A 13,917-nucleotide genomic window follows, 5' to 3' on the forward strand; every position below is an offset into this window, starting at 1 on the left:
GGAAACTCCCCTGTAGGTTCAGTCTCCTCTTGGAGTTTTCTCTCTACCTCCTGTCCTAACTGAAGCTTGTGTCTTCACCACCAGATCACTTCCAGGTGGTCCTCTTTGGTAGGGGCTGTTGATGAACAAGCTTGAATACTTCTTTTTAAATTTTCTTTCTCTATTCTGCTTTTTAAAAATTATTAGTTTTTGTAATTCTTACTCCTGGACTTAAATTATATTCTCTTTACAACAAATTTGTGATCTTGATAATATTTAGTCTTAAATGACTGCAAGGAATTTTGTTAGGGTGATAAACATTTATGGTATGTTTGAGCAGTGTTTGTGATATTCTTCCACTTAATCTGATCAAAAGGAAGGTAAGCTTCTAAAAATTAAATCTGATGTGACTTTTTCTAATTCTTACTTAAATTAATTGTGCCTTTTTGGGATACATTTGAGTTAAGATTTACTAGAATGATTTATACACAGTTTAGAAAATTCTGTGAAATTGTAACAGATTAGTAAAATTAAAATTTCACCTCATGTCATGATCTACATGTTATTCAGTTTTTTTGATGGGGAAGTACATGGCATTTTTTGATTGCTATTCTATTTATTCATTATGAGACCAATCATTACTGTTAAAATATTATTTTCTTTAAACATAAACAGACATTTGGAGGATTTTTTAGCTTTTAATAGTTTGTGTCTTTATTCTCTTGTCATATGACTATTGTCTATTGCTTTTCATTACTCTCCTATTTTTTCCTATTACTTGTCATTTGTTGTAACATAAAAAACTAGATATCCAACTTAGAAAAATTTTCTATGAAATAAAACCAAATAGACACTGACTTAGAGTGCACAGACAGGTTTTTATAAATTAAGTGGGAGAAAGTTAGCTTACAGACTTTGAGACTTCACAGATTGTAGTTCAGAATATTTACTTATGCATTATGTGCTTGCTGGCCCACCTCCATGAGGATTTCAAACATAGCTGAGATTTGGATAGGTGAGTTGTTACTACATGTCCTCTGACTTTCATCTTTATTGTAGGGGGTCTTCTAATTTCTTTTACTCTTATATGGATGTAGTTGACCAGAAAATACGGATGCCTTCCTTTATTTACTCTTCAAATATTAATTTTTAATTTTGCCATTCAGGTCTAATAAAGGTTCTCTCTTTTTCCCAATTTCAGGTTCTGGTACTATCCCGGGTTGTACCACATTGCAGCAGTAACCTGCCCCCCATACATGTGCAGAATTCACCAAAAATCAATCCTTGTTTTTTATCCAGCAACATATATTCTAATTCTGAAAGGATTCTGCTTAGTTGGATGAACACAAATTATGAGAATGCCCGACATATTATATGGAAAAACTGTCACCAAGGTGAGAATTTTTTTTCTTTAAAGAAATTATTACTAATTTTAGTGTGACAATGTAGAATTGGACTCAGAATCCATGGATTCTAGACCTGACTCTTTTCTGCAAAAAGGAGCTCTTAACATCTCCCCAAGATCAGTTTCCTTAACATGTAAAATGGAAATAATAAAAGATGCTTCTTTAATGTATTTTGAAGAGTAAGTGATAAAAATTATGTAGAGATGCTCTACAAAAGATAGTCTTAATATCATTGCTGGTATTTTCAGCTCTATAAAGAATTAAATTTTAGGTGACATGCTCAAACCTTGTGTGTACTTAGTTGATATCAAGTGGAATTTGACTAGAAAACATCTTACGTGTCATTGTGACAGTCATGTTGGAAATCACTAAATGCAGTAATGCTTCATGAATTTTGGGCGAGGTCAGTCATATTAGGTCCAAATACTGAGACAAGCGGGTGTTCATAGAGAGACCTCCAATGTTCAGGTGGCCACTCCCTGGTTCTGTGCTTGTGGAATGAGGCTCTATGAATTTCCACCTTAAGAGCCTTCGGTTTTTTGTTTTTGTTTTTTTTTTTAAGTTCCAGTTTGCTAGTATAGTGTATTTTTTTCCTCCATCATAACCACTGATTGTAGTGAGATGGGTGACAGTGTGTGTGCTGGTTGTTTCTTTGGCTTCAATTCAGCCCGCCTCTTCCAAGTATACACAAACCTCTTATGTTCAGAAGGGGTTGTGCTTAAGTCATTACATTTATTTTCTATACTGAACCCTCAGAGTTTAATCTAAACTTTAGAAGTAAGAAGAAGATTGAAGAGTGTGATTTAAAATGAGACTTTCAGGGCACCAGGGTGGCTCAGTCAGTTAAGCATCTGCCTTCGGCTCAGGTCGTGATCCCGGGGTCCTGGGATCGAGCCCCACATCGGGCTCCCTGCTCAGCGGGGAGTCTGCTTCTACCTCTGCCTGCCACTCCCCACTGCTCAGGCTCCCTCCCTCTCTATCTCTCTCTCAAATAAGTAAAATCTTTAATAAATAAATAAAATGAGACTTTGAATTATGGTTGCTCTTAACTTGAAGGCATTACTTCAACAAACATAGTGACATCAAGATTAAAACAGATATATTGATATACTGGTATTAGACAACAGTAAACGTGGAATATTTTAGTACCTTCTAATTGATGTGCTGATAATATCAAAATAATTTGACTTGAATCTGCAATTGAGTAAGATTCATATTTTTTAAAAATTGTATTTGCTCCTTTCAAAAATATAAAAAACAAAGTACAAATTATTTTATTTTATTTTTTTAAAAGATTTTATTTATTTATTTGAGAGAGAGAGAATGAGAGACAGAGAGCACGAGAGGGAAGAGGGCAGAGGGAGAAGCAGACCCCCTGCCGAGCAGGAAGCCCGATGCGGGACTCGATCCCGGGACTCCAGGATCATGACCTGAGCCGAAGGCAGTCGCCCAACCAACTGAGCCACCCAGGCGCCCCAAAGTACAAATTATTAGATTGCTGAGGAGTAACACTTTAACCAAAGTAGTATAAAATATGTACATATGTTAAAAATTAGTATATTCATTTGTTGTAAAGTTATTATGGTTCTATTTTTACCAACAAAAGGGTCTATACAAGTTCATTTCAAAGAGTTTGCTGCATTTTTTAATATAATAGATTACAGGCACTGGCCTTTTTCCTTTTTTAAAAAAACAGAGTTTTATGCTTTTACAAAGCTTTTGCATTTTTCTCTGCTACCTTCTGCTTGGACTATTATTTTCCTATTTATCTTCATGATTCCATTTCTCACTTCATTCAAGTCCCTGCTCAAATATCACTTTACATGAGAAGCTTTCCCAATACCCTCTAAAATAGTGTATCCTTCCATCTTTCTCTTTCTTGCTCTGTTCTTTTCAATAGCATTTTTCCAAAATTATATATATAAAATGGAGAGTCTGTTTCTTCCAGTAGAATGTGAGCTTCTTAACAGGAACAGTCTTGTCTGTTTTGTTGTTCAGAGCCGAGAAACGTGCCTAGAAGATAACAGATATCAAATACTGTTTGTGTATATAAATGAGTGAAAATTGAGGGGCGCCTGGGTGGCTCAGTTGGTTAAGCGACTGCCTTCGGCTCGGGTCATGATCCTGGAGTCCCAGGATCGAGTCCCGCATCGGGCTCCCTGCTCGGCAGGGAGTCTGCTTCTCCCTCTGACCCTCCCCCCTCTCATGTGCTCTCTCTCTCTCAAATAAATAAATAAATAAAATCTTTAAAAAAAACCTGAGTGAATATTGAGACACATTCAGGTTTTATACATTTTTCTACCCTATTCCAGATAATTGGATATATATTAGCTTGCCAGTTTGTACCTTCTGGTACAAATTGTAGGAGTCGGGTTGAATGGCTGAGGTAGAAGGAAGCACTTTCCACGTTGAATATGTACCTGAGTACAAGTTTGTGGGTTTAGTAACTATGGAGATCCATGAGGAGAAGCTCTATGAAAGATTTCACTTTGATTAACTTGGACTAAGAAAAAGTATTACTCAGTTCCCCAGATTTTTATCTGTCAACATTGATACTTATTCTACTTAGACTCACTCCATTGGTAAAATATGACTGTCCTCACAACTTGGTGCAATGGTGTTGTGGAAGGTAGATTGAGAAGCTCTTTAGGGTGAGACCTGGCAATCTGTGTTTTATTAAGCCCTCCATGTGATTCTGATACACACTAAAGTATGAAACAATTAGGCTATATCACAGAAAGTGGCTTTGTAGTGCTTTTAAATTGTTCACAGAATGGTATTTGTTCACAATTGTATTTCTTTCTTTTTTTTTTTTAAATTTTATTATGTTATGTTGGTCGCCATACAGTACATCATTGGTTTTTGATGTGGTGATCCACGATCCATTGTTTTCGTATAACACCCAGTGCTCCATGCAGTACGTGCCCTCCTTAATACCCATCACCCGGCTAACCAATCCCCCCTCCCCCCTCCCCTCTAAAACCCTGTTTGTTTCTCAGAGTCCATAGTCTCTCATGGTTCATCTCTCCCTCCAATTCCCCCTCCCCATTTTTCCCTTCCTTCTCCTAATGTCCTGCATGTTATTCCTTATGTTCCACAAATAAGTGAAACCATATGATAATTGACTTTCTCTGCTTGACTTACTTCACTTAGCATAATCTTCTCCAGTCCCATCCATGTTGATATCAGTACACAATTGTATTTCTGAAAAACCCCTCCTTTAAATAACAATTCCTTTGGCATAGTAATAGATGAAAATTTCCCCAAATTAATGTCAAACATCAAACCACAGATCCAGGAAGATCAGGGAATACCAAGCAGGATAAACGCCAAAAAAACTTTATAGCTGGGAATACTATATTCAAATTGCAGAAAATCAAATATAAAGAAAGAATCTTGAAAGAAGCCAAAGGGGGAAAAACGCCTTACTTATAGAGGAGCTGAGGTAAGAATTACATCCAACTTCTCAGGAATCATGTAGTCAGGAAGAGAGTAGAGTATTTAAAGTGTTAAGAGGAAAAAAAAATACTAACCTAGAATTCTGTACCCAAGAAATTGTCTTCCAATAGTGAAGGAGAAAACATTGCAGAGAATAGACAGTGGACCTTGCTTATACATTTTTTGGGTAAACTGATCAGTTGGCAGCTTGCAGAGTCATCTTTATGGACAGTCTGTCCTTGATCAGCCTGGTGAGGCAACAAATAAGGAATTTTTTAGGTGTTTAAGGCTTTCCCAGAAACTCTTGTTGAATTGAGCAGTGGTGTCAACATGATAGGTGGTTTCCATATTATGTCTCTGCTGAGGTCTTTATCAGCACCTTTACCTCAGTCAGATTAGGTCTGACATATATTTCTCATAGAATTTCTTTGTAATGATATAGGAACTAGGAAGGATGTGACAAGTGAGGGAGCCGTCCTCTGTCAAGGAGAGTATGGAGTGGTAAAGTTGGAATAAGTTGGTTCAGAGGCCTGGCCATCCAGGGCTTTGAATATCAGGACAACGTTCTAGGATTTCATTCTGTTGGCATTGGAGAGTCATGGGAGATGGCCAAGGTGGTGACTGCTATGATGGATATTTGGTCCGGTGGCCACAGCAAGTAGGTTGATTGAAGTACACTGAGGTCACATGTTTTGATCAGCACACCTCATATTTAGCGCTGAGAGAAGACTGAGATTTCTTAACCCTGGACTTTCTATGAATTTGCTCAAGAGTATGTGGTGTCCGGTAGTCCAAGTTTGGGAGTTTCCTTTCCTAACTACAGATAGTTGCTGAGAGGCACGGTTAAAAAGCAAAGAAACAAAAACAAAACAAAACAAAGAATAAAAAAAGTTACCCATTCTATGTTTGAAAATTCATAACATGTGTTGATTTGTTCAAAGAGTTGTGAAAGTCAAAAAACATTTTCCATGTAATAAGTGAACACCTGTTTCATGTAAGTAGGGGACGTTTTTAGGCCTTGCCAAGGAGGTACAATTGCCCTTATACACTTATCCTCTTGTTCCTGCTAGCTCTTTGTATTGTATGTGCTTAAGCCCTTTATCATTAATACAACGGTTAATGTTTTTCAGTGATGAACCTTTTTTTACACCTTAGTGACAGTTACTTCTTCTGTAGATCATGCCTGTGATAAAGCATCCTCTTTGTTATTCTTTTGGACCCTTTTCTTCAATTGCTACATTTGATGGCTAATGGAAATTTTCTCATCCTATAATCACCTGGTGATTTTGAGAACAGCAAAGACCCTTTTTGTAACATAAAGTTTAATTTCTGAGAGGACTAAGTACTTTCATTTGACTGCACTTTTAACAAAATCCTGAAATTGGAGCATTTTGAACTGTTCAAAGGAGCTTTGTTCTACAAAATAATATCTGTTATTAGGTTTTTTTTTTTTAAGATTTTATTTATTTGCGAGAGAGAGAATGAGAGACAGAGAGCATGAGAGGGAGGAGGGTCAGAGGGAGAAGCAGACTCCCTGCTGAGCAGGGAGCCCGATGTGGGACTCAATTCTGGGACTCCAGGATCATGACCTGAGCCGAAGGCAGTCGCCTAACCAACTGAGCCACCCAGGCGCCCAATATCTGTTATTTAACTGATGCCTATGTCAACATTTTTTTTTCATGAAGTAACAATTGTAGTTCTTATGAATGGAAAATACTGTTTTATTTATTTATTTATTTTTTTAGTGGAGCAGAGTCATAAATATGTTTGGCAACATTTATCTTTTATGTACTGTCTAAAGGTGCCCCTGATTTCATTTATCATGGGATAGTTTGTTAAAGTAAATAATATTCAGTACACATTTGGGAAATTGTACTGGCCTTTTAATTTTATCTATCCTTAAAACTAATGTAAAGTTGAGGTCTTAAATTTGTATGCATTTGTTGTTTCAAATGTGTCTAATTTTGAGCTTCATTAAACCAGATAATAGTTATTTACAAAGAACTTTATATTTTTTCCAGAAGTTCCAAATTATCCCTTTAATGTTTAGCATTAAATATTTATCATCAATGTTGCAAGATTAAAATGCACATAGATACTAGAAATGGTATAATCTGATATTTTAATGTTACATTTAGAATGTTTTATATTGGGAATATGACTGTCAGTCAATATGTAGAAGTCATGATTAGTGTGAAACTCAACACTAAATTCGGAGAAATGCCAGGCAGTCAAAAAAACATGAGAACAGAGAGTTAAACCATTTCTGACGGATTAGCAGTGTGGTTCAGTAAATCAGGGTGAACCAATGCAATAGCCACGTGTCCTGCAAAATGTATGATGTAAAAATTCACCCACAATCAGACCACATTTTCTCTTTCATATTCATACCTATTCAGTGTCAGTGCCTTTTAGATAGAGACCACTGGGAACACATCTATAGTTGAACAAATTCTTTTCAGTGCTCATTGCAATGAGGGAGACCACACATTATGGAGAGTCATGGAGTGTCTCACAGTAAAGGATATTATGGAAGACATTATAGGATTTGTGCATTAGCTAAGTAAATTGGGGCAGGTTCAAGGAAACAGGGATTCACCTTGATTGTATGCTCTCAGGGGCAGTGGTAATTCTATGAGTAATTTAATAAATCTTATTTAGAAGGAAGAAGGCTATAATTGAGGCTAATTCTTTAATTGGTAGAGAAGCAGTGATCACTTACATTAGTCAGGAGAGGGGGATGTTTGGTGTTGTCAACCATAAAAATAAAATAGTTATTTTATTAGGGAAATGAGTTTATTCAGGAATAGCAGAGGAATGGCAGTTCTGTACAAGCATACTATGGCAAACCATAGGCAAGTATGAAGCATACATAGGCAAGCATACATAGGCAAGTATGAAGAGTCAAGAGGAAGTTACACTTTTATTAGGTTTAGGAGGAAATTGGGGAGGGTTGTTTTGAACAGAATTTCATAGGAGAGGAACAAGAGTCTGAGGATGTGGTGGTTTCTCATTGGTTACCAGGTGCACTATTAATAGCTGGGGCAGAGAGGGGTCATCCTTCTTTTTTCTTAAGAGCAAGAGATAAAATGCTTCCTTTTTCCTGCTTATCATACAGGCTGCAATGAGTGGTAACATACATTGATTCCCCCTGCAGGGCTTCCCCAACTCAATTTTTTTTTTCCATTCCAATGCTGAACTCTTGGAGTCCTTTTTTTTTTTTTTTTTAATGTTCATCACCATACATTACAGCATTAGTTTTTGATGTAGTGTTCCACGATTCATTGTTTGCGTATAACACCCAGTGCTCCATGCAGAACGTGCCCCCTTTAATACCCATCACCGGGCTAACCCATCCCCCCACCCCCCTCCTCTAGAACCCTCAGTTTGTTAATTTTAAATGAATTTTCCTCTACTCATTTTCACAGTATTTTGCAGTATGCCAATTAAAGGACTAAGAATTTTACATATAACGGTTTATTTAATCCTCAAAACAAGCAACGTGATCAGGTGGCTGTTACTACAATTAACAGGGAAACCAAAGTAGCGAGGTTAATTTATGTTCCTAGGAAAGTATGTGGCTGGGTTTTGAATCAATCCAAGCAGTTTGACCTCCAAGGCTCGTGTTAAGTGTCATTGTGCGATGCTGCTCTTTCAAAATGTTAAAATCTTCTGTAGCTTAGATCTGTTCAGTTCTTGCAAATTCTTTCCTAATGTCCAGAGAGATATCTCCTTTCCTTTTTCATCCACAAGAGTGGGTTTTCAAATCTGGATGCCCTTTTGTAATCACCTGGGAAATTAAAAAAATAAAAACGGATGCCCTACCCCAGGCCAACTGAAACTGAGTCTGTGGGGGTATTGCCTGTACGTGTGTGCAGCTTTTAAAAGCTTTCTAGGTGGCTCTGACACACAGTGAAGATTAGAAACTCTAATATGTGCAGGGGCGCCTGGGTGGCTCAGTCATTAAGCGCCTGCCTTCGGCTCAGCTCATGATCCCAGGGTCCTGGGATCGAGCCCCACATCGGGCTCCCTGCTCAGCGGGAAGCCCGCTTCTCCCTCTCCCCCCTCCCCCTGCTTGTGTTCCCTCTCTCGCTGTCTCTCTCTCTCTGTCAAATAAATTTAAAAAAATTTAAAAAAAAGAAAAAGAAAAAAAACCTCTAATCTGTGCAAATTGAAAAATAGGGAATAAGATCAAATAGTGCAGAGGTACCTTATAAATATTTGTTCACCACAAGAAATAATATTTTCTAAATTATGTCTCAAATTTAAAAGAAGAAACTTATGAATACATTATGAATTCTGAGGGTTTTTTTTTATTTTGTTTTGTTGCTACACGTGATTTTATATAGCGTCGATAACCATTGCTATGACAGGTAAGATAATTCTTACTCTCATTTCCTCTCACCTTTCTGCCCGAGTGTATCATTTTGTTATGTTCATTATGCCTATATTGTCAGTATTTATAACACTTATATTCTGTTGTGTCAGTATTCTGTTATGTGTCATTTTACCTGGATTCTCCATTTTTATTTATTTTTTGATTCAACTATTGGGTGGCTGGATTTCATAATTGCTTTTCTAAGAAAACCCTTTTCAAAAGTCTCTAGTTTCTGAGTTCTGTTGTAATTATCTTCTTTTTTTTTTAATGTGCAAATGGCATCTTGACTGGAAAAAATTGGGGTCAGCCTTTATTTTTCTCTAAGCTTTGTGGACAATATTTAATTGTGTTATGTCTATCAAATAGCTTGGAAAATTGGAGATCAAGCTGATAACTTCTCCCCTATAAGTGAATTGCCTTGTTTGGCTCTAAGCTTTTTTATATTCACAAAGTGGGAGGCATGTACAGGAGTATGAAACATGTTCTAAAACATTTCTTTTGTAAATTTGGTATAGGAGGTATTTTTTGTATTCCCTTTGAAGTCAAAGATACTGGTTGAAACTGAGTCCTAAAGAGGCTTTTTCTTTCCTTTTTTTTTTTTTTTTTTTAAATAAAAGGGTGGAATTTAATCTTTGTTTACAAGAATTGTTTTGTTTTGTTTTTAAAGAAAAGGGTGAGGGCGCCTGGGTGGCTCAGTTGGTTAAGCCTTCGGCTCAGGTCATGATCCTGGAATCCGGGGATCGAGTCCCACATCAGGCTCCCTGCTCAGCAGGGAGTCTGCTTCTCCCTCTGACCCTCCTCCCTCTCCTGCTCTGTCTCTCATTCTCTCTCTCTCAAATAAATAAATAAAATCTTAAAAAAAAAGGGTGAAAAAATAAAGGATGGAATGAAGAGGTTTTTTCTAACCTTTTTTTAACATGGATGATCTTGTATTATACCTGATCTTTTTCATAATTAAGCAGAATACATTCAACATTTCATCATTAATTATGATATTTACTATATGATTACTTTGTAGATTGTGTTCTGGAATTTATATCCTTTTAGTTTTCCAGGAAGTTTTATAATGAATACTATTTAATTATATATATTATATACAGTTGACCCTTGAACAACATGGTTTTGAACTGTGCAGGTCCACTCATATGTGGATATTTTTTTGAATAGTACAGTATTATAAGTGTATTTTCTCTTTCTTGTGATTTTCTTAATAACATTTTCTTTTCTCTAGCTTACTTTGTTGTAAGAATACAATATATAATACATATAACATACAAAATATGTGTTAATTGACTGGTTATGTTTTCAGTAAGTCTTCTGGTCTACAGTAGGCTATTATTAGTTAAGATTTGGAGGAGTCAAAAGTTATACACAAATTTTTCAGTGTGCAAGAGTTGGTGCCCCAAACCCCACATTGTTTAAGGGTCAACTGTATATGTCTATATGTCTCTATTTATCTCTCTCTCTCTACCTATCTTACTATACTATGTTAAATTGATTTTTAATTGTAAACTAACCTTGCATTCCTGGCACAAATTTAATTTTGCCATGGTAGCTAACCTTTTTTTAATACCTTGCTAGATTAGTTTACTAATATTTTAATTTTTTGCTTTAGTTTACATGAGTGATGATTTGTAAATATTCTCTGTATTTTTTAGTTTTTTATGTTACAATTTTACACAAATCTCAACAATTAGTTGTAGAATATTTCCTCTTTGTAGGCTTTGAAAGAGTTTCTAGAAAAGTGAAATTGCTTGTTTCTTAAATTTTGTAGAATTTACTAGTAAGATTACCTGGACCTATTATTTCTTTAGTGGGATGATTTTAAATAATCATAATGAAATTTTAAATAATGAAATTAATGAATTTTCTCTAAATTTTGAAAATATTAACATAATATTATTGATTAGTTTGTTGTATCTGTTCTATCATGTAACTGCTGTGATTATTTTCTTTTGATTACTTATACTTCTTGTTTTTTAAATCAGTCTTTATCTATAGTGTTTAATCACCTTAGTACACAAAATTCTTTATTTTCTTTCTAGTTTAATGATGTACTTATATGGAAGTTCTACCAAATAATATATATATTACCTCACTCTCATGTAGCTGATCTTCTAATTATTATATTTGGCTGATCTTATAATTATTTAGAGTTCACATATCTTCATAATTTAACTACCTTTAGAAACAAGATGATTTCTGCATTAAAGTATATATTGCTTTGCATTTCCAAAATGCTTTAAAACAATTAAAAGTGTACTATGTTATCTGTTCTGAATGCAGGCATAAAAATCCTCAAAATTCTAGCAAACAGAATCCAGCAACATTTTAAGAGGATTAAACAAAATTACTAGGTGAGATTTATCCCAGGAGTGTAAGATTAGTTTAACCTACGAATTCTGAGGTGCCTGGATGGCTTAGTCGGTTAAGCCTCTAACTGTTGGCTTTGGCTCAGGACATGATCTCAGGGTCGTGAGATCAAGCCCTGCATCAGGTCCAGTGCTCAGTGGGGAGTCTGCTGGAGATTCCCTCCCTCTCCCTCTGCCCCTTACCCTGCACTCTCTCTCTCTTTCTCTAAAATAAATGAATAAATCTCTGAGAAATAGTAGGACTTCCAATCAATGCAATACTCCATATTAATAGAATATAAAGGGAAATAAAAGAGACCATTTCAAAGGACACAGCAACAGTGAAAATATATATCTAGCAAGAGACTTATACCAAGAATATATAAAAATACAACTCAACAAATAATGCAAATAAAAAGAAAACAAATAATGCAAGTAAAAAGAAAAAAAAGGAGATAAGCAAATGGTCAATGAGCACATGAAGAGCACAAGAAGAGACTCAACATAATATTAGTCATTAGGTAAATGCAAAACAAAAGCACAATGAACTAGCACTTGACACCAACTTGGATGAATAAAATGAAAAAAAAAAGGAAAGAAATACTATAACATCTATTGGGAAAGATTTTTAGAAATTGGAACCTTATACATTGCTAGAGAGATTGTAAAAGGTACAAGCACTTTGGAAAACAGTTTAATGTTAAACAGTTTAACATTTCTCAAAATGTTAAAAAATAGATTAATGATATGATTCAGCAGTTCCACTCATTGGTTTATACTCAAAATATTTGAAAATACATATATTCTCGCAAAAATTCTTAAATAAATGTTAATAGCAACATTATTCATAATAGCCAAAACGTGGAAGCAACCCAAATGCCAATAAACTGATGAACAGATAAACAAAATGTGCTATATTTAGTCACAAAATGGAACATTATTCAGGTATAAAAAGAAGCAAAGCACTGATACATGCTGTGGCATGGATGAACCTTGAAAACATTATGCTGAATAAAAGAAGCCATAACACAAAAGGGCACATATTTTGATTCTATGTCTATGGCAGGTTTAGAATAGGCAAGTCCATAGTGACTGAAAGTAAATTAGTTTTTTTCCAGTGGATGAGAGAAGAGGGAAAAGGGGAATGACAGCTAGTGGGTATGGGGTTTCTTTATGTGTTGATAAATATTCTAAGGTTAAGTAGTGGTGATTATCACACTGCTGTGTAAATATATTAAATAATAATGAATTGGGCAGTTGAACTGGATAAAACGTATGTTATATGAGTTACATATCAATAAAGCTGTTATAAAAATGTACTGTTTTAACCACCTAAAATATCATTTAAATAATTACTATGATATTCATAAAAATAATATGTGCACTTATTCCTTTAATGCATAAAATGTTTCAGTTTTATGTTTAGCAGGCACATCTTCAATTTGCAATACTATTTAGGACTATTTTAATATTTCTGAATATTTGAAGTAATATACTGTAAATAAATAGGTAAAAATATAACTTCTAAATTAAAATTTAAAAAAATTGTAGAACATCACTTGAATTCTCTGTTTCCTGGCAAATGAGGACTAGATTAGTTTGCTCTTTCTCTCTCTAAAAACAACCCTAGACCAACACTTCTCAGATGATAATATGAATATAAATCACCTGGAGATTTTGCTAAACTTTTTATGTTTCAGTAGGTTTTAAGTGGGGTCTGAAATTCTGTGTTCATAAAAAGCTTCCAGTTGATAAAGGTGCTGCTGATTCACATAGCACACTTTAGATAGCAAAATCTTGGAGTATAGAAGAGAGTAGCCTAGATCAAAGGAATTAACCAAAAAGCAGAGAAAATCCGTGATATACCTAAGGCTGTGGTAAACTGGTGGGGGCTTGGCTACAGCCTTCTTTCCGTATGAATGGCAGGCCATAGGCACGGGATCAGATCAGAGAAGCAAGGTTTTTACTTCTCAACACTGTTCTGGAGGATTATTGCCATCCTCTTTGCACAGAGAGCCATGTTTGAGCAGCAACAATTCATGCTGATTGCTGTTTAAGAAATAATAAAGCAGTTCCAAAGTTGTGATGGGTTGAACAAAAATAGGTGCCACTGGTTTTCCACTCAGAAAGGTGGAGAACTGGAAAGACCTTTAGCTCCCACCCTTAAAATTACAGCAAAAACATATACAAAACAACAGCAACAACCATATAGATAGCAAACTCCCAAGTGTGTTAAGCTCCCCTAGAAGCTAAGGCTATAGGACAACAAAGTATCCTAACATCCAAGAAGGAGGAGGTGCTTTCAGGAGGAAATGGGATGATAGCAATTGTCTACTTGTGGTAGAGACAGCTGGACACTGATAAG

At 35.5% G+C, this 13,917-nt stretch overlaps 1 protein-coding gene across 1 annotated transcript in view; it reads left to right on the forward strand.

The window, feature by feature from the left end:
- Positions 1–13,917, forward strand: part of CFAP47 (cilia and flagella associated protein 47) — a 494,762-nt gene that overhangs the window by 200,995 nt on the left and 279,850 nt on the right. Inside the window, exon 33 of the mRNA XM_035002133.1 lies at positions 1,181–1,373. Within this exon, the coding sequence (XP_034858024.1) occupies positions 1,181–1,373 (193 nt within the window). The remainder of the gene's footprint in view (positions 1–1,180; positions 1,374–13,917) is intronic.

This window comes from Mirounga leonina, unplaced genomic scaffold, assembly GCF_011800145.1.
Source record: "Mirounga leonina isolate KUSES-001 unplaced genomic scaffold, KU_Mleo_1.0 Mir_101609, whole genome shotgun sequence".
NCBI lineage: Eukaryota > Metazoa > Chordata > Mammalia > Carnivora > Phocidae > Mirounga > Mirounga leonina.